Below are 18468 nucleotides of genomic sequence, written 5' to 3'. Positions count from 1 at the left end.
CAATTCAGTGAGGGAATGTTAGATGTGTTTTCCTGTCCACTTAGCATTATGTGCATTGGAATATAAGCAAAGCAACAGCAATTGCTGAATATTAGATCAGTGAGCAGCTGGTTGACAAGAAAGGCGGTAATAATCAAGTAATCGAGGCTCATCTTCAAAAGACTATTGAAGCTGCGGTCTTGCCATTCACTGCCAAAAAAAGAAAGCAGTAAGGCATCTTAACGCACCACAAGCCTATCCGGCAGGCAAAGTCACCCAGCGACTGCTGCACAATGTTGGGCTAAATATAACATATTGAAACATGCAGCACCAGCAACAGAAGGAACTAAAATGTGGTCAGAAGCATGGATTCAAAGTGAACCAAAAAAGCAATCCAAAAACTTAAAATGTCATTGCATAAGTGCTCTCCATGGGGAGGGGGGGTGGGGGCTTCTTACCACATTTTGAAAGTCTGCCAGTCAGCAGCTGCATACAGTGAGAAGTTGCTGGATTACAGGAGGAGAAAGGTACATGTTTCTTTACTGCATAAACCAATAATCTAAGACATGAAGATGTAGACAAATAAGTCATACTAGGTCACGAGTAAAATGTTTAAAAAAAAATCCCAAGATATTTCTTTATGGACATGGCCCCATTTGAACTGTATCTGTTGAATGGCAGATCTTCTTGAATTTAAATAATTCATTCTTCCTAAGGATGGTGGTTGCAAGGATGATGAGATTATGAAACCCAGTGAATACCAAAATAGAGAGAATAAGGAAAAGAGAAAATGGTTTATGAGAGAAACTGAAAGATGTGGAATAGATTGATCGCGCACGTAGATATCATGAGGCTATAGGGTTGCCATTAAACAAGGATGGAAAACAACAGCAGTGGAGGCATAGAATATTCTAATTAAACACTGTTAATGTTACCCAGGATTTCAGAAGGAAATTGTGCTTGCATAACATGAGGCAGATACGTTCAAATGAGCTATGGTTTGACTCTAGTTTCCATTTAGAAGCAGTGTTGAACAATATCTGTGACAATTTTCTCAGATCACCCAAACAGAATTAGATACAAAGATTTTGTAAACCTCAAACACATTTTACAAAAGTAGATGGTAAGAAGCAATATTACTTTGTAAGTAATTCAATCTTTTTTGTAATTATTTATTTGTTATTTTAAAGCAGAATTTACAATTAGGAAATAAATCTTTACGGATCTCCACAGAACAAAAACAGAAAGGGGCCTAAAAACATCTGCAAATACAGTAAGAGCTTTTTTTCTAATCGCCTGAACTGAATAATTGTTTTGAACCATCAAGGCTTATGTAAGCACAGACAAAGGTACTGGTGTGACCTTGGCTGACCAGGTTTCCAGCAGAGAGAAAAATGATTTGCTCCTGGATTAATGGGACCTTTCAGATTTGCTTTGTTTGGGGAACATGACTTGCAGAGCAACCAAAAACAATGGCAATGATTTCCACTGGATGTTTGTTGTATTAAAAATGAACCCACACCCTGTTTTATCTGCAGAACTTTTGTTTGAAATTTATTTTCCAGAAATAAGGAGTTTGCAAAATGATATAATTGAGAATACCATGTTTACAAAAGGCCCCAGTTATCTGACATGGAAATTCGTTCCTTGAAGTAGTCACTTAAAAACCCCACCATAAACATTTATAAACTTCACTGCTTTTGGATTTAGAATGCATTATTTCAGAAGGTCATCACAACTGCCATCTATTTCTGTTAACCTAGTTGATTCAATGTTGGAGGTGACCACATAATTAAAGCATTGCTGTATATGGATTAAATGGGCCAGAATGCCAAGAGTTTGTGGAATTCCTGAGTTACTTCTCATTCTTCCAATCTGAGGATGTATCTACTTCCACTTTTTTCACTTTTTACAAATTCAGCCATGGAAATTCACTCCAGTATTCTACCTTTCAAACCTTAGGATCATTTACCACATGCTTTCATACAATAGATATTAGATGAAAAACCAGGAGCAAATCCAATTTTTATTACTTTGATTCATTTGAAGTTTACAAAATTTGTGTCTCTAAACTTTGGGACTCAACTTGATCGAAAGGCTTTTTCCTCTTACTAGATACAACTCTGCAACCCACAGATTCTAATTGGGGTTATGAGTGAACTGATGGAAATGTTACAGTGATGTAATCAAATTCAGTTACAGGGAATTAACCAACACAATATAAAATATTCTAATCATGAAGATTCTGATAATCACAAAAGAACTTATGAAAGCCAGATTTTTCATTTCAGCGATATTACAAGGAGATTAAAAACAGGTTTAATAGGGCGGGAAGCAACATTAAATCTGGGAGATTTCTAGATTACAGTATATGGAATGGCTTGACATATCGCACAACATGAGGTAAATACTGAAATCCCTCTGGGGCCGTTATTGTAAACATATAGGATGGCACCTATTTAGCACATTAATTGTTTTGAGAGAAAACATAATATTTACCAGACAACTGTTGCACGGAAGGCTGGTCATGTGTGCTTAACAACTGGACCTGAATTGTTTCCACCACTCTTTTGAACCGACGACTTGGACCTATTATTTGGAGCAGAGAATTAAATGTAAAAGGAATGAACTCTGTATTCTCATTATAAGCACAGCATGTTCATCCATATAGACATAGAGTATCATTTATATACGGCATCATTTTTTTTTAAGCCTGACCACTTTCTGAATCTCATACACTTACCATAATTACAGTATTAGCTGCATTAATTTCAGTAAGATTTCTATGACCCAGTGACAAAAATGAGTTTCTGATTAGGTGTAATCATTGGTACAGCTTCTCAAACTTTCCAGAGAAGATTGTTCACTCCTCTAATAAAATAAATAATGTAGCAAATACCATCTTGTTTGTTTGGATTAATATGCACACACCTCCACTCCTGCAGATGTTAAAAACTGCTGAGACTTTCTTTCCCCCTCAGAGTCCGGATCCTCTGCAGCAGCCTGCCCAAGTCCCTGTTCCCTAGCTGGGGGTCTACAGTGTGTGTGTTGGCAGGTCATTTGGATATGGGGAACATTCCATTCAAGCCCTATCCTGTCCTCAACATGCGTAAATACAAACATGCACACTTTCCAGGTGGGCCACAGAGCAGCAACAGAGATCTTGGCCTCAATGGGTGACGGTCCTTCCTATATCAGGGATACAGAAGCTACTCATAGTAGTTATAATGTTTCCCAGTAGAAATCAATTAACTCAGTAGAGACAGAATCAAACCTAGTACATTCTGGCTTGTGAGACAGCTCAGGGTCTTTAACAAGTACTATAAATATAATTTTTCCAGAAAGAATAAGAATTTTGCTTGAAGGCAATTATCGATTGATGGGATTGCTCTTTAGAGAGGTTCCCCTACATAAAACAAAACAGGGTCTTAGCAACTGAATAGCTTGAGTTCAATCTTGACTATCAATTTAAACCTAATTTTATTCAATGAGTGTGCCTTTGCAGCTCGCTCACTGGCCCTGCAGTTCACAGCACTTCACAGTAATTTATCGTTCTGTCTAGGCACAGAAAGTGAGAATATCAGGGCCAATTATAGTGCAACAGAGATAGAGCTATGGAGAGATTAGTGTACATACTGTCCCACCCTCCAAACTGAGAAGAGAATTATGGCAGTGAGGATGATTTAACAGGAGGAAAATAAAAACATGCAATTTGGAATTCTGAGTTAACAATAGCTACACATTACAATCAATGATGGTAAAACTAATTTCTTCAAGACAAATATAACTACTTTTTAGTGAAATAAGTTCTTATTCATATTTTAAGGAGTTAACACAACTCGCCCATTCCTCAGTCCCTGTACATGCCACATATTGACTCTTTACTGTGATAGACTGGTGTTGGAAAAATGACACAATTCTTGGCCTCTGTTGAATTGAATGTGTTAGTAGGTGGTTACAGGAACATTCTTTAAGCTTTCCTTACTTCTTTCTTCAGAGAAAGCACCTTGCTTCCAACTGTTAGCCCTGTCTATGGCTTATCAAATCTTTTTGGGTGTGATTTTAATCCTTTGTTCCTAATGGAAACTGGATTGGTGGAAAATTAAAATCCCCCTGGTCACTTACCCACCTGGAGCTGCTAGGGAGTTGACATACTGCTATTTTAACCTACCCCATTGAGGAGCTGGCCACTGTGGAAAATGGCAATGCATTTGCTGTCAAACCAACCAAGTGAGGAAGTGCACTGGAGATCCAGAAGAGTCCTACAAAGATTAATAACCAATCATGGGAACCACTCTGGGAAAGCATAGCAGTCGATTCCACATATTTACCTGCTCTCGGTGGGCAATCTCTGGGCTATGTGAATTTCCACCACTTACCACTCAGAGCTGGTGTTAAATCAGCCAGTACCTGGGAGTTAAAATACTCTGGACCTTTGCTGCAGAAGGTAAGTTTTGAAGTTATAACAGTGTGTAGGGACTGATAAAACCTCAGCAAGTGAATCATCACCTTACTAGCACAAATTCTAAGTGCACTGTGGCGCTACACCCCTGGGTACTGTTTAATAAAGTATTTGGTAAATTTTTTCTCTGCATTAGCCTAAAAATAAGATGCTATGACACAAAGTGTACGATGAGTCATTTAGCACAAAAATGTGCTGTTGCTGCTAAGAGACATGATTGTTTCCTCATCCCCAAGACTGATGTTGGTGCCTCTTTAATGAAAGGCTGTCAGTTACTTGCAATTATCATCTCTGGACTCTTGTATTGTGCAGTAAATTTGATTTCACTATTCCCTGCCTTCATCAATCAAATCAAGCTATTGTCTCGGGTGTAGCTAAAACAATTGTCTTATTGAATGCAGTCAAGTAAGTTTTCTGTTAGAAATAGTATTAAAATGCAACATTTTTAAAGCATTTCATACTGGAGCTCTTGACTTCAAGTTCATAAGGGGATTTGAATTTATGCAAGAAGCAAATCAAATGGGGTCAATGCTTTACTGAACAGATATCGTTGAGGACTTGTGGCTGACATGCCAGAGGTATTAAACAAGCACCATAATTTTCACAACATAGTTGATTTTGAATGGTTCTAGATTATATGCAACATTTCTTTAAAACACCCTCAATCGAAAAATAACAGAGTACCTACACTATAGATACACTATTTAACATGCACTGGAATTGGTCCCAATTTATATATAAAATTTACGTCTTTTGACAAATTGCAATGCGTCTTTAAAATATGAACATGTGAACAAGGAGCAGAAGTAGGCCATTCGGCCCCTCGAGCTTGCTCCGCCATTTAATAAGATCATGGCTGATCTGGTAGTAACCTCAAATCTGCATCCCATTAACCTATCACCCAACCTTGCTCACCAAGAATCTATTCACCTCTGCCTTAAAAATATTCAAACACTCTGCTTTTGCTGCCTTTACAACAGGAACAGGTACCTATTTCACAAGAAGTTAATAGTAGACTAATGCGTTAGTGATGCAAAAAAATCATCCAGTCTGCTACTAAAGCCCAAAGAGAGCTGTTGGATTGCAACTGTTTTGACTTTGACCTACTTTTCCCATCCCATCCCAGTTCAATAATTCCTTTACATTAAGTTTTACATTTTTTCTGAAACTTTTTCTCAAGTGGCAAACAAAGATTTCATTTGGATGCCTTCCATGCATAAACTTTGTTTTTGAGGAAGCATTCCCTGGTTTCTGAAGTTCTACAGGATATTGCTGTCAACAGTAATGTGGGGAAGGATAGTGGGAGACACCTCTGGTGCAAATCTGTACATATTTGCAACTCAGTAAACTTTACAGGCATGTAAATTGAAGTTAGTGGAAACTTAATTGTCATTAATTACTCATAAGTTAGATAAATACTACAATGTGGTTTATAGTTTCCAACTCGTGGAAAATGTCACTGTGATTATAAGGTATGTTTTCCTTACCTGAAGCAAATATGTCTCTCTCATTGATACTCATCTTAACTTCAGCAAACCTATATGCCTCTGTCTTTATCTGCAGACATTACGTGTCAGTTTTATGATCAATTGTTTTATGCATTCAACAGGTTCATGTCTCTTGCCTCTCTGCCTTTTTTCACAGTCTGTAGTGACTCTGAGATTAATTTACGTGTTGATCCAGTTAATTTTCTTTTGCTCGCTCATTGCTTGTAAATATTAGAAATTTTGGCTGCTAACATTTTGTTACTCTGGAGTATCGGGTAAGATTCATCCAAACCATTCAACAACATTGAAAATAAGGGCAAGTAGCACCTCTTTAGAGAACTTGTACATCCTCATACACTTAACTCCAGCTCTAATGGATATGCTAACTTCAAAGTAAAAGCATTTACGTTTACAACATTAATGTCTCTACACAATAGTAACCTTACAAAGAAAATTCTTAACAAAAACTTTTCTGAATAGTACATGTCTGAAATGTAAACCAGTTATGGAATAAGAACATAAAAATAATTTCCATGGTAGAAAAGGTTAACAATTAACCTGCCAGTGACAGTTAAGTATCTTTTCAACAAATCACTGACCCAAACGGTTTCTAACTGTCAACAACCTCTGGTCAATGGTAAAATGTTTTTTTTTTATTGTAGTCGACTAAAAAGCACTTTCTCTCCAAATTTTGCCAGACATAATTAATTTATTTTTCAGCTACTAGTGCTAAACAAAGTAACCTGAATATGCATTTCAAATCAAGCCCAACTTGATTCAGATTGTCATAAGATTCAACATTATGTGAGCAATCTAAGAGCTATGACAGAATGCACTCATCGAGCACTCATAAAAGCTACAAAAGGCTCACTTGTGAGAGTACACTTAAGACCACTATTCCTCCCTCTATTCATCTTGTTTATAATTAAATTTGTTACATGAAATGATTAGAAAATTCTGTTTCAAGTGAAAAATGAAACTAATTTTTAGCATGCAACAGAACTCAGCTCCTATGCTTAAACTGTAGGAATCTTTCAATGCTATTGCCTGCTACCCAAGTGTTCTTTCTGAACTCAGTTGAATTTAATATGCATATCCCCATCTGCTTCGGTGACTGCACAAATATAATAAATCACTGACGACCTAAAGAGACACAGAATACAACATTACACAGAAATGAAACATTAAGCATAGGTTGCAGTGATAATCACTGTACGTGCAAGAGGTCCTTCCCACTTCCCTTCCTGCCATTAATAAGGCTACTCCTGCCCCCAGTGCCTTTGTCGCTGCTGTTACCTGACAGCAGTGTGAAGGTGACTGAATAAATTCCATTCTCCTTCCGTGCCTCATTGCCTTCTGTGTAAGTGATGTCCACCTGGAATTTAACTGGCTTCTGGAACACAGCTGGGCCCCCAGTGGACTTGTACTCTGCTCGGAAACTTGTCTGAGACATGACACTGTGACTTAGGCTAGGGATCTGAAATTCAGGCAAAGAATATACCATTCATTAATGATAGTGAAATGGGGTTGCATTTCTTTAAGTAACATACAAGCATGCAATGAAGAACCAGGCATTTCAGAAAAAGACACAGTCTATTTCCTTTTTAAAATGTTTTAAATAAATTTATCCCTTTCCTATGGCTATAGTATGGTAAATGGGAATTTTACACTAGTTCTCCCACTATTTTCATAGAACCATAGAAGTTTATGTAAAAGGATACTTTTCTGGCCAACATGTTTGTGATAGCTCTTTGCTACAGCTGTACAAAACTAACCCCACTGCCCTGCTCTTTTTCCTAGCTTTCTATATTTCAAATACTTATCCAATTCTCCCTTAAAAGGTGCAATGGTCTATAACTCAAGCACTCCCTGTGGAAAGGTATTAAATTCTTTAACAACCTGTGCACAAAGAAAATTCTCACAGCTGTTCTCCTCATTTTCTTTAATTATTTTAAAATGATAACCCCGGTCACTAGCTCCCCAAATTGTGGTTGCTCTATCAAACCTCTTCAGAACTCTACAAGTAGCTGTTAAATGTCCTCCTAGTTTTCTGTGCTCCAGTAGAAGCAGCTCAAGTCTTTCCTCAAAACCATACTTTTCCACCCCGGCATCATCCTAGTGAATCTACATAATGCGTGTTCTATGGCTTAAATGTCCTGTTTATAAGGAAAGATCTAAAACTCTACACACTGTGTTCTAACCAATGTTTTTCATCAAAATATCATAATTCAACTATCTGTTTGCTTGTCTGCTAACCAATTTGTTAGCCATGTTGCTGCATTTCTCTGAACAAACCTTATGAACAATTATATACGCTACATCTAATGGATTCCATTCAAGAATCTAATTTGTCATTTCTTCAAAAAATTCTGTAGGTTTGTAGATTTGTAAATTTGTCAGACACAATTTGCCATTTTTAAACAAAACCAAAATACTGTGGATGCTGGAAATCTGAAATAAAAAACACAAAATGCTGGAAATACTACTCTGGCAGCTTCTGTGGAGAGAGAAACAGGGTTAGCATTTCAGATTGATGTCCTTTCATCTAAACCTATTTTTTTTGAAACATTAAATGACAAAAGGTTTCATGGTGCAAAGCCAAAAGGAGAGGTAATGGGACAATAAAGAAACAAAAAGGTGTGTCTGGAGGAGGTGTGAATGGCAGAACCATAAACATTTGTCATCTGAAAGCATAAAAGAAAAAGGGAAACAATAGGAAAAAACTAAAACCAGCAAAGAAAAACAAAACAAACGGGGTCAGAGGCTATGATCTAAAATTGTTGAACTTAATATTGAGTCCAGAAGGCTATTAAGTGCCGAGTCGAAACATGAGGTAATGTTCCCCAAGCTTGCATTAAGCCATTGAAACACTGTAGCAAGCCAAGGACAGAATGTTCAGAGTAGGAGCAAAAATGGATATTGAAACGACAGGTGACTGGAAGCTACAGGTTACGCTTGTGGACTGAACAGAAATGTTCCACAAAGTGGCTGCCCAGTCTGGGTTTCCCCAATGTTGAGGAGACCACATTTTTAGCAGTGAATACAGCACACTAAACTGAGAGTACAAGTAATTTGCTGTTTCACTTGGAAGGAATTTTTGGAGTCTTGGAACGTGAGAAGGAAGGAGATGAAATTGCAGGTGTTATATCTCCTGCACTTGCACAGAAAGGTGTCGTGGAAAGGGAAGAAGATGAAAGGGGTAACCAAGAAGTGGACCAGGGTATCCTGGGGAAGCAATCTTTCAGAATGCTGAAAGGGGAGGGTAGGGGTAGATGTGTTTGGTGGTGGGGCATCACGCTGGAGGTGGCAGAAATGATGGTGGATAATCCATTGAATACAGAGGATGGTGGTGTGGAAAGTGAAGACAAAGGGACACTTAAAACAAAAACAAAAATAGCTGGAAAAACTCAGCAGGTCTGACAACATCTGTGGAGAGGAAGACAGAGTTAACATTTTGAGCCCGTATGACTCTTCATCTTCATCAGGGAAACCTATCTTCGTTCTGGGAGGGAGGGGAAAGGGTGAGAGCAGAAGTGTGGGAAAAGAGACAGACACTGTTAAGGCGGGGAGGAGGGGGGCAGGGGTGGGGGGTGGGGGGGTCCTCAGTTGAGGAGGAGGAGGACATATCGGAAACGTTAATATGGAAGATTGCTTCATCAGAACAGATACGACAGGGATGAAGAAACTGGGAGGATGGAAGAGTATTGCAGGAAGCAGGGTATGAGGAAGTGTAGTCAGGATTATAGTGAATATTACTTGATAGCCTATCCCCAGGAATAGAGAGAGAGAAATCGAAGCAGGGAAGGGAAGAGTCAGAGACGGACCATGTGAAGGTGAGGGAAGGGTGGAAATTGAAAGCAAAGTTATTGAAATTTTCTAGTTCAGAGCAAAAGCAGGAAACGGCACTGATTGAGCCATGAACGTAAGAACATAAGAACTAGGAGCAGGAGTAGGCAATTCAGCCCCTCAAGCCTGCCCAGCCATTCAATACGATCATGGCTGATCTCATTTCGGCCTCAACTCCAATTTCCCGCCCACTCCCCATAACCTTTCAACCTGTTACTAATTAAAAATCTGTCTATCTCCTCCTTAAATTTATTCAGTGTCCCGACATCCACTGCACTCTGAGGTAGTGAATTTCACAGATTTCCGACCCTTTGAGAAAAGTAATTCCTCCTCATCTCTGATTTAAATCGACCACCCCTTAGCCTAAAACTATGGCCTCTCATTCTAGAATGCCCCACAAGGGGAAACATTCACTCCACGTCTACTTTGTCTATTCCCTTTAGCATCTTATATACCTCAATTAGATCTCCTCTCATCCTTCTAAACTGGCCTAAACTGCATTATCTTTCCTCATAAGATGAGCCCCGCATCTCTGGAATCAATCTAGTGAACCTCCTCTGAATTGCTTCCAATAGTGGATGCATTGGCTATAATATTCCAAAATTCCCTGGATTCTGGAAAGGTTCCAGTGGATTGGAAAAATGCTAATATAATGCCCTTATTCAAAAAGCATGGAAGGCACAAAGTAGGAAACTATAGACCAGCTAGTTTAACATCTGTTGTTGGGAAATTGTTGAAATCCATTAATGAGGAAGTAGTAATGGGGCTACATCCTTCCTCAAGGGGGCCAAAACTGTGCACAGTACTCCAGGTGAGGTCTCACCAATGCCTTGTACATTTACAACTACGCTTCCCTATTTTTATACTCTGTTCCTTTAGCAATAAATGCCAAAATTCCATTTGCCTTCCTTATTACCTGCTGTACCTGCATACTAGCTTTCAGCGATTCATTAACGAGGACACCCAGATCCCTCTGCACTGAAGCATTCTGAAGTTTCTCTTCATTTAAATAATAAGCCGCCTTTTTATTCTTCCAACCAAAATGGATAACCTCACACTTATCCACGTTAAACTCCATCTGCCAAATTTTGGCCCATTCACCTAATCTGTCCATATCCATTTGTAAATTTCTTATTTCTTCATTGCAACTTACTTTCCCACCTATTTTGGTGTCATCTGCAAATTTAGCTGTAGTACCTCCTATCGCTGAATCCAAGTCATTAATATAGATTGTAAATAGTTGGGGCCCAAGGACCGAACCCTGTGGCAGCCCACTAGTTACAGCTTGCTATCCAGAAAAAGACTCATTTATCCTGACTCTCTGCTTTCTGTTGGTCAGCCAATCCTTTATCCAAGCTAATATATTACCCCTATCTCTGTGTGATCATATCTTGTGTATTAATCTTTTGTGCAGCACCTTATCAAAGGCTTTCTGGAAGTCCAGATATACTACATCTACAGGATCCCCATTATCCACTTTGCTTGTCACATCTTCAAAAGAACTCTAGCAAATTAATCAAACACGATTTACTCTTCATAAAACCATGCTGACTCTGATGGATTGCATTTTAACTTTCCAAATGCCCCATTATTACTTCCTTAATAATGGATTCCAACAATTTCCCAACGACAGACGTTAAACTAACTGGTCTATAGTTTCCTACCATCTGCCTCCCCCCACTTTTTGAATAAGGGCATTATATTAGCATTTTTCCAATCCATTGGAACCTTCCCAGAATCCAGGGAATTTTGGAATATCATAGCCAATGCATCCACTATCTTCGCTGCCACTTCCTTTAAGACCCTGGAACGTAGGCCATCAAGTCCTGGGGCCTTGTCACCCTTTAATCCCAATAGTTTGCTCAGTACTTTTTCTCTAGTGATGGTGATTGGTCTAAGTTCTTTCTTCTCTATACCCTCTGCACTACCTGTTATTACTGGGGTGGTACTAATGTCCTCAACTATGAAAACTGAGGCAAAATATTGATTAAGCATCTCTGCCATTTCTGCGTTCCCCACTATTAACTCCCCAGTCTCACCCTCCAAGGGGCCAACATTCACTTTAGCTACTCTCTTTCCTTTTTTATACTTGTAGAAGTTTTAGCTATCAGTTTTTACATTTTGCGCTAGTTTTCTTTCATAATTTACCTTTACTCTTTTTACTATTTTTTTAGTAACCCTCTGTGGATCTTTAAAAGTTTCCCAATCTTCCAGTCTGCCACTGACCATTGCAATTTGGTATGCCTTAGTTGTTGCCTTTATGTTATCTTTAACTTCCTTGTTTAGCCATGGATGCTTTTTCCCCCTCTTAGGAATATATTTTACTTGGGAGGAATTGACTTAAATATCTGCCACTGTTCATCAACTGTCCTAGCTTGCAGTCTTCCTGCCCAGTCCACTAGGCCAATTTTGCCCTCATGCTTATGTTACCTTTGTTTAACTCCAGAACACTAGTGTGGGACTCAAGTTTCTCGCTCTCAAACTGAATGAACTGGAAACAGAGATGAGGGCTAGGCCTGAGTCAGACTGGAACAAAGAATGGTCTGCATATCTCACAAAAAGGCAGGCATTGCTAGGATCCATGCAGGTATCCATAGCAACAACTTTTATTTGGAGGAAATCAGTGGAGTTAAAGGAGTTGTTCAAGGTAAGAACAAGTACAGCAAGGCGGAGCAGGGCATTGCTTGGGTTGATGTCCAAGGAAGAAGCAGGGAGTTTTCAGGCTGTCCATAGCGAAGAGGTGACTGTTAGGACCAGGAAATTGGAAACTGTTAAAGTGAAGGAGGGCATTGGAAGAGTCACAGATATAAGTGGAAGAGACTGGACAAAAGAAAATAAAATAGATTCTAAGTCAGAGGAAATCAGTTCAGGAGAGAGGGGAAAGGGCATCAGGAACAGACCGAAACTATAGGTCTACCAGGGTTGTGGATCTTAAGGCAGAATATCCCTCCCATCAGGGCATGCCTCCAATTGGTGCCCCCAATTGGGGGTGCAGCGCCATTTTACATGGGCGGGCCAATTAAGGCCCACCCAGTGTGACATCCGCATGGAAGTACTTAACGCTCCCTGTGCAGGCGGGAGAGGAGGGGATCCCTAAACCTGAGAGTGCACTCTTTCACGTATGCGCACAAAAGAGCGCACTCATCTCCGAGGCTACGTGCTGCCTCAGGGAGATCAGCTCCACAGTAAAAAAAAGGTTAAAAACAGAGAAAAAAAAAAATTCCCTGACATGTCCCCTCATGTGACACTGTCGCATGAGTTGGGACATATCCATCACTTTTAGTTACACTTTTATTAAATTTTTAAAAACCTACATGAAATCTCACCCCACCTGTGGATGAGGTTTCATGCTTTTTCCAATGCCCGCCAGGGCTCCCGGCTTGCCCGGCAACCGTAAGGTTGGACAGGCAGGTCCACTAATTATGTTAATTACTTTGTCAATGGCCTCAATTGGCCATTGACAGGTCGGCGAGCACACAGCTAATTCGGCTGAGACCCCGCCCACCTGAAAATTGAACTGAGGCGGGGTGAGGTTGGGAGTTCCGCCTGACATCATCCAGCGTCATTTTACACATCGGCGAGCCCCCCTCTCCCCACCCGTGCTTGCCGACTGGGAAATCCTGGCCTTGAAGTGGGCTGTTTGGAGATTGAAGACTATGAGGTTGGAAGTCATGGAAGGAAGATCTCTAGATGAAAAGTCATTGACCTGAAATGTTAACTCTGTTTCTCCGTCCACGGATGCTGCCTGACCTGCTGACTGTAGAATAAAAGATAACATCAGAAGCATACATGACGTTGATGTAATAATGATGTCAGATCACATGACAGAAAAGTAAGCAAGATCTGGAAGGAAGAGAAACTTCAACCTTGTGCAGAGATCCAAATGCGTAAATACTGGCTGTAAATAAAGAGTAATGGTTTTGAGAAACTACAGACTCAAGCATCCCCAAAACTCCTATCTAGACCCTGACCACACAATGAAACACAGTAATTTCAGCATTTTTGCTCTTATTGACCATTTAAACACTTCCATACAGATTGTTCTTGGTTAACGCAAGCATTAGTAAATACTCAATAACTTTGGGCAGAATATTGCCCTTGTTGGGTGGGCTCAGCGGAGGCAGGCAGGAGCAGTCGGGAAGCGGCCCGCCACCCACGATCAGGACCTGACTGTAATTTCACGCTGGTGGGTCAATTAAGGCCTGCCCAGCGTGAAACATTTGCTGCAGCGCTGCCTGTGGGCTTGGGGGGGTTTGGTGGGGGGCGGGGGGGGGGGGGGGGTTTGGTGGGGGGAGGTAGAGGGGAGGAGGGCGAGTGTGCAAGTTCGCACATGAGCGCTGGAAAGTTCCCTGAGGCACAGAGCTGCCCCAGGGGGATGAAGATATGAAAAATTAAAAATAAGGCATTTTTGGATGTTAAAAAAACATGTCCCCTTATGTGACCCTGCCATGAACAGGGACAAGTTAGAAATTAGCATGAAAATTTTCTGTTTATTTTTAATGATAGATCGAAACCTCATCCCGCCTGTGGATGAAGTTTCACAAAAAATGCAAAGGCCTTAATAGGCCATTAATTGTTGGCTGACACGCTGCTGACTCCCGTGTGCACCCGTCGACCAAAATATCGCGCGAGTGTGCGATGTTGTCGGGACACTTGCCCAAAGACATCGCGTGTCACTTTACACTCATTCAGGTTGGGCGTGCACCCGCCTGGCTAGCAAAAATTTCTGCCCTTTATATCAAACAATGGAATCTAAGGGCAGAGTCTTGCACTGGAATGGCGGGCAGGCCCCAACGGCTTGGCGGCGGGCGGGCAGCCGATCCCCGCCACTGAAATGGGGCCCGCCGCCATTTTAAGTGGGCAGGCCAATTAAGGCCCGCCCAGCGGCATCCCTGACGAGAAGTGTTATGTGCTTCCTGTGCGGGGGGGTCGCAATTCCCCAACTGTACAGTGCGCTGTTTCGTACATGCACGGGAAAGAGTGCACTTCTCCCTGAGGCAAAGTCCTGTCTCAGGGAGAATACTGACAGTGTCAAAAACATTAAAAATAGAAACATTAAAAAATTATTAACATGTCCCCCTCATGTGACAATGTCATACAAGATGGGACATGTTCATAAAAAACACATAAACTTTATTAATTTTTTACAAAACGGACATGAAACTTCATCCCGCCAGTGGATGAAGTTTCATCAATAATCTGGAGCCGGCTGGGGCTCCTGGCCTGCCCGCCAGCCTTAAGGTTGGACAGGCAGGTATTTAATTACTTTAATTAGCCTGTCAATGGCCTCAATTGGCCATTGACAGGTTGGCAGGCGGACAGCTGATTTCGCTGTCCGTCCACCTTCCTAAAAATTTAAGGGCTTGGCCTAAATAGCCAAGTGGTTATGGTACTGGGTTTGTAACCCCAAGATCAAGAGTTCAAATCTCACAATGGCAAACTATGAAACAATGTAAAACAAAAAGAAAATTACCTGGAAAAACTCAGCAGGTCTGGCAGCATCGGCGGAGAAGAAAAGAGTTGACGTTTCTTTTCTTCTCCGCCGATGCTGCCAGACCTGCTGAATTTTTCCAGGTAATTTTCTTTTTGTTTTGGATTTCCAGCATCCGCAGTTTTTTTGTTTTTATCTCTATGAAACAATGTAACTTCATCTGAATAGGAACAGATGGAAACATATTTGTACTCAAAAGGGTTCCTAAAAATTTAAAAGGACCAGGACGACGTCGGGGATTCCTCCCCATGTCATCCTGCATCATTTTCCCCTCGGTGACTGTGCCCCGCCCCCAAATCACCGAGGGGAAAACCCTGGCCTAAGAGTTTGTCCCTTTGTTGGAAATACTTATTAGGAAGCACTCTGTGCTTTTTAACTTTGCCCAGGTGCATTAATATAATAATAGATTGGATGCTTTCTGAACAGATTATTGCCTGATTCTATTCTCATTTATATTAATCACTAGTATCCTTATTACTTTTTGAATAAAAAATGGAGAAAACATTATTTATTGCCCTGTATGCTGGCTCTTACTAAACTTTGAACTAAACTCTGATCTGCTGACAGTTGCAAAAGATTAATGGCCAGTTAATATGGTGGGAAGCTTCAAACTTTTACCCTGTATGAGGTCATAAGCCGAATGATTGGACATATGATAACATGCTTTACTCTTACTCTTTGGCATCTGGGTGATTTAGTTTACATGGTGCTGAAAAGTAACAAGAACATTTTAAACTACCAAGCAGCACTTCAGTGACTACTTGCTCAATGCCATGTACATACAATTCCTGCAATCAATAATATTGACACAATATTTTATAAGCCTGTCAAAAATTTTAAAGTGAGGAAATAATAAAAAGAAAGGCTCTGATGCACCATAACTTGAATTCTTTATATTGCATTAAAAGGTCTTTTTTTTAAATAACCAGCATCATACACAAGCTCCATACAGCAGCCATAAGTAAATCCTCCAGCAAGTTATAATTTGGGCAATGATACAATGGGGTGAAATTCATTTCTGACAGTAGGGCAAAACAAGCAACAGCAAATTGGCAGCCCAATTGTCATCGTGCCAGATTTATTTTCCCATCGACCCCAATGGAAAAGGAGATGCAAAGGCTGCCAACTCACCATTGCCCATTTCGCTCGACCGCCAAAGACCAGTTTCATATCTTTTAACAGCTCTCCAAATGTTCCCGTCCCACCCGTGACAATGCCCGCTAGTGCTGGAGCCAGAAAATCCCACTCTTGGAATCTGCCTAGAGTGCGCATGGAGATTGACATCTCTCCAATGTCTGGCACAGTGTAGCGCAGCTGGCAGCCTCTGTACTGCAGCTTGAGGATTCAAGAAAAAAATTTACATTTTAGAAATCACATCAAAACCGGAGCAATCAATCGTCCTGACCTTCTGGGCTTTCAAATTTTAAATAGCCCTCTTCTATCACCATAGCAAAGCTGGTGCACATGATTGAAAATACTCCTGCCCAGAAACAGGTTAGCATATTGCTGGCTGCTTCTCACTATCAGCAGAAAATTAAAACAATGTAAAAATAATACGGCTGAATAAATCCCAGACATACTTTTCACCCATGCCCATCGATGTAAATGACACCAACAAATTAGCAGATGGAAAGATATGTTAAGGGTAGACTGTAGAATGACTTGGGATTTTTAGTTTCTATGCAGGTTATTCATTTAAGTGAGGTCAACTGCATAATGCACCATCAGTTTTAACATTTTTCTGGAAATAATGCAACCTCCAGAGCCATGAAGCTCTCATCATTCATTTCAAAATTCCTTTCCATCAGACTAGTCTTCAGTTCACACTCCTTCATTGCTCTCTGCTTTGTCAAGTCCAGTGATGAGAGCTAACTGGAGCATTATATATTGTTGAGCAGTGGACTGAAAGTAAAATGGGCTGTGTCAGATATCGATGTATGCTTGCTGTTTCAATTCTGAGAGAAGGAAAGATCACAGGACTTAACTTGTAAAATGACGGGTCATTTTAAAAGCGCACAATCTTCTGTATTTGAGAAGTCCTCAAAGCGTGAGTTTTCAGTCATAGAATAAATACTCCTAATTAAGATTGTAATTTGACCAGTGACAGTCAGCAAGGCATTTTTTTTTTGGTAATCTGAAACGTACTTGAAACACTCTTGAATCTCTCGCACAATTGTGAAAGTAAAGACAGGTAAAGATAGATTTTGGCTGGACAGTTCCATCCCCATTGGCGGGCTTGAGCGGACAATATGGCAGGAAGGCTAAAAATTTGTTTCACAACGTCGTGAAACCGGTTTGCAATCGTGCGCTCAGCCTGTTGATGACTGTTGGGAAGGTCATTTTAATACATCTGCATATAATTATAATCCCTACCTGCTGGAATCATCCCCCTACGCTGGATCATCCGGGCACGCTGGTGTGATTGCACACCGACATCTTTCACAACTGTACATAAGTGGTGCACACCTGGCGAGCTGCATTTCACTCAGGACTTTGTTTGCCTACCTTGTTTCAGTCAGCACTCGTGGTCATCAGTGCCAGGCTTCACATACAGCACCACATCACTTTTAGGGGGGCTCACGGGCAGGTCTCTATACCTACCAGACCAGCTGTAAGCCAGGGGTGGCTTTTCATTGGCTGCAGGGTGAGGGCTTGCTCAGGCAAGGGAAGAGGCTGCAGGGTGAGGGCTGTACTGGGGAAGGGAGGGTGTCCCAGGCTGTGTGTGGGGCGGGGGGGTGGGGGGTGGTGGGGGGGGTGCACAATTTGATCCGAGAAAGTGACCTCAAGGTGGTGAGGGCTGAGGAGGCAGTCTCTAGAGCAGATGAGGCCAGATGGACATGTGAGGGTTTGTATGAGAGAGTGAGTGGTGATGTCCCTTGAACTGGCAGTGAGTGAGATACCAGTGAATGTGTGATAGCCTTGTGAGTGTGAGTTCAGAGTGATGAGACGGTTGCCTTACCCTGGTGGTACGTATGAGATCATTCATCCTCTTTCTGGATGGCCAACCTCTTCTGTGCGGAATTGGCACTGACCATCACTGCCACCGTCTCCCTAGCTGGAATGGTGAGATTGCTGGACATCTTGCGGCCAGAGCAGGGGTGGAGGGCATCACGGCAGGCCTCCAAAGGGTATTCCAGTGACAGGTCACTGAACTCTTCTTGGCTTTCAGAGCCATGTCTTCACTGGAGCAGTCCTAGACTTCA

At 41.0% G+C, this 18468-nt stretch overlaps 1 protein-coding gene across 1 annotated transcript in view; it reads right to left on the bottom strand.

Moving 5' to 3' along the window:
- Positions 1-18468, bottom strand: part of LOC121283407 (serine/threonine-protein kinase BRSK2-like) — a 1000681-nt gene that overhangs the window by 57130 nt on the left and 925083 nt on the right. The window contains exons 17-19 of the mRNA XM_041197961.1: positions 7225-7405; positions 2479-2568; positions 438-485 (exon numbers count right to left, since the gene is read on the bottom strand). Of these exons, the coding sequence (XP_041053895.1) occupies positions 438-485; positions 2479-2568; positions 7225-7405 (319 nt within the window). The remainder of the gene's footprint in view (positions 1-437; positions 486-2478; positions 2569-7224; positions 7406-18468) is intronic.

This window comes from Carcharodon carcharias, chromosome 10, assembly GCF_017639515.1.
Source record: "Carcharodon carcharias isolate sCarCar2 chromosome 10, sCarCar2.pri, whole genome shotgun sequence".
Taxonomy (NCBI): domain Eukaryota; kingdom Metazoa; phylum Chordata; class Chondrichthyes; order Lamniformes; family Lamnidae; genus Carcharodon; species Carcharodon carcharias.
This window is presented reverse-complemented; position numbering and strand designations above follow the sequence as displayed.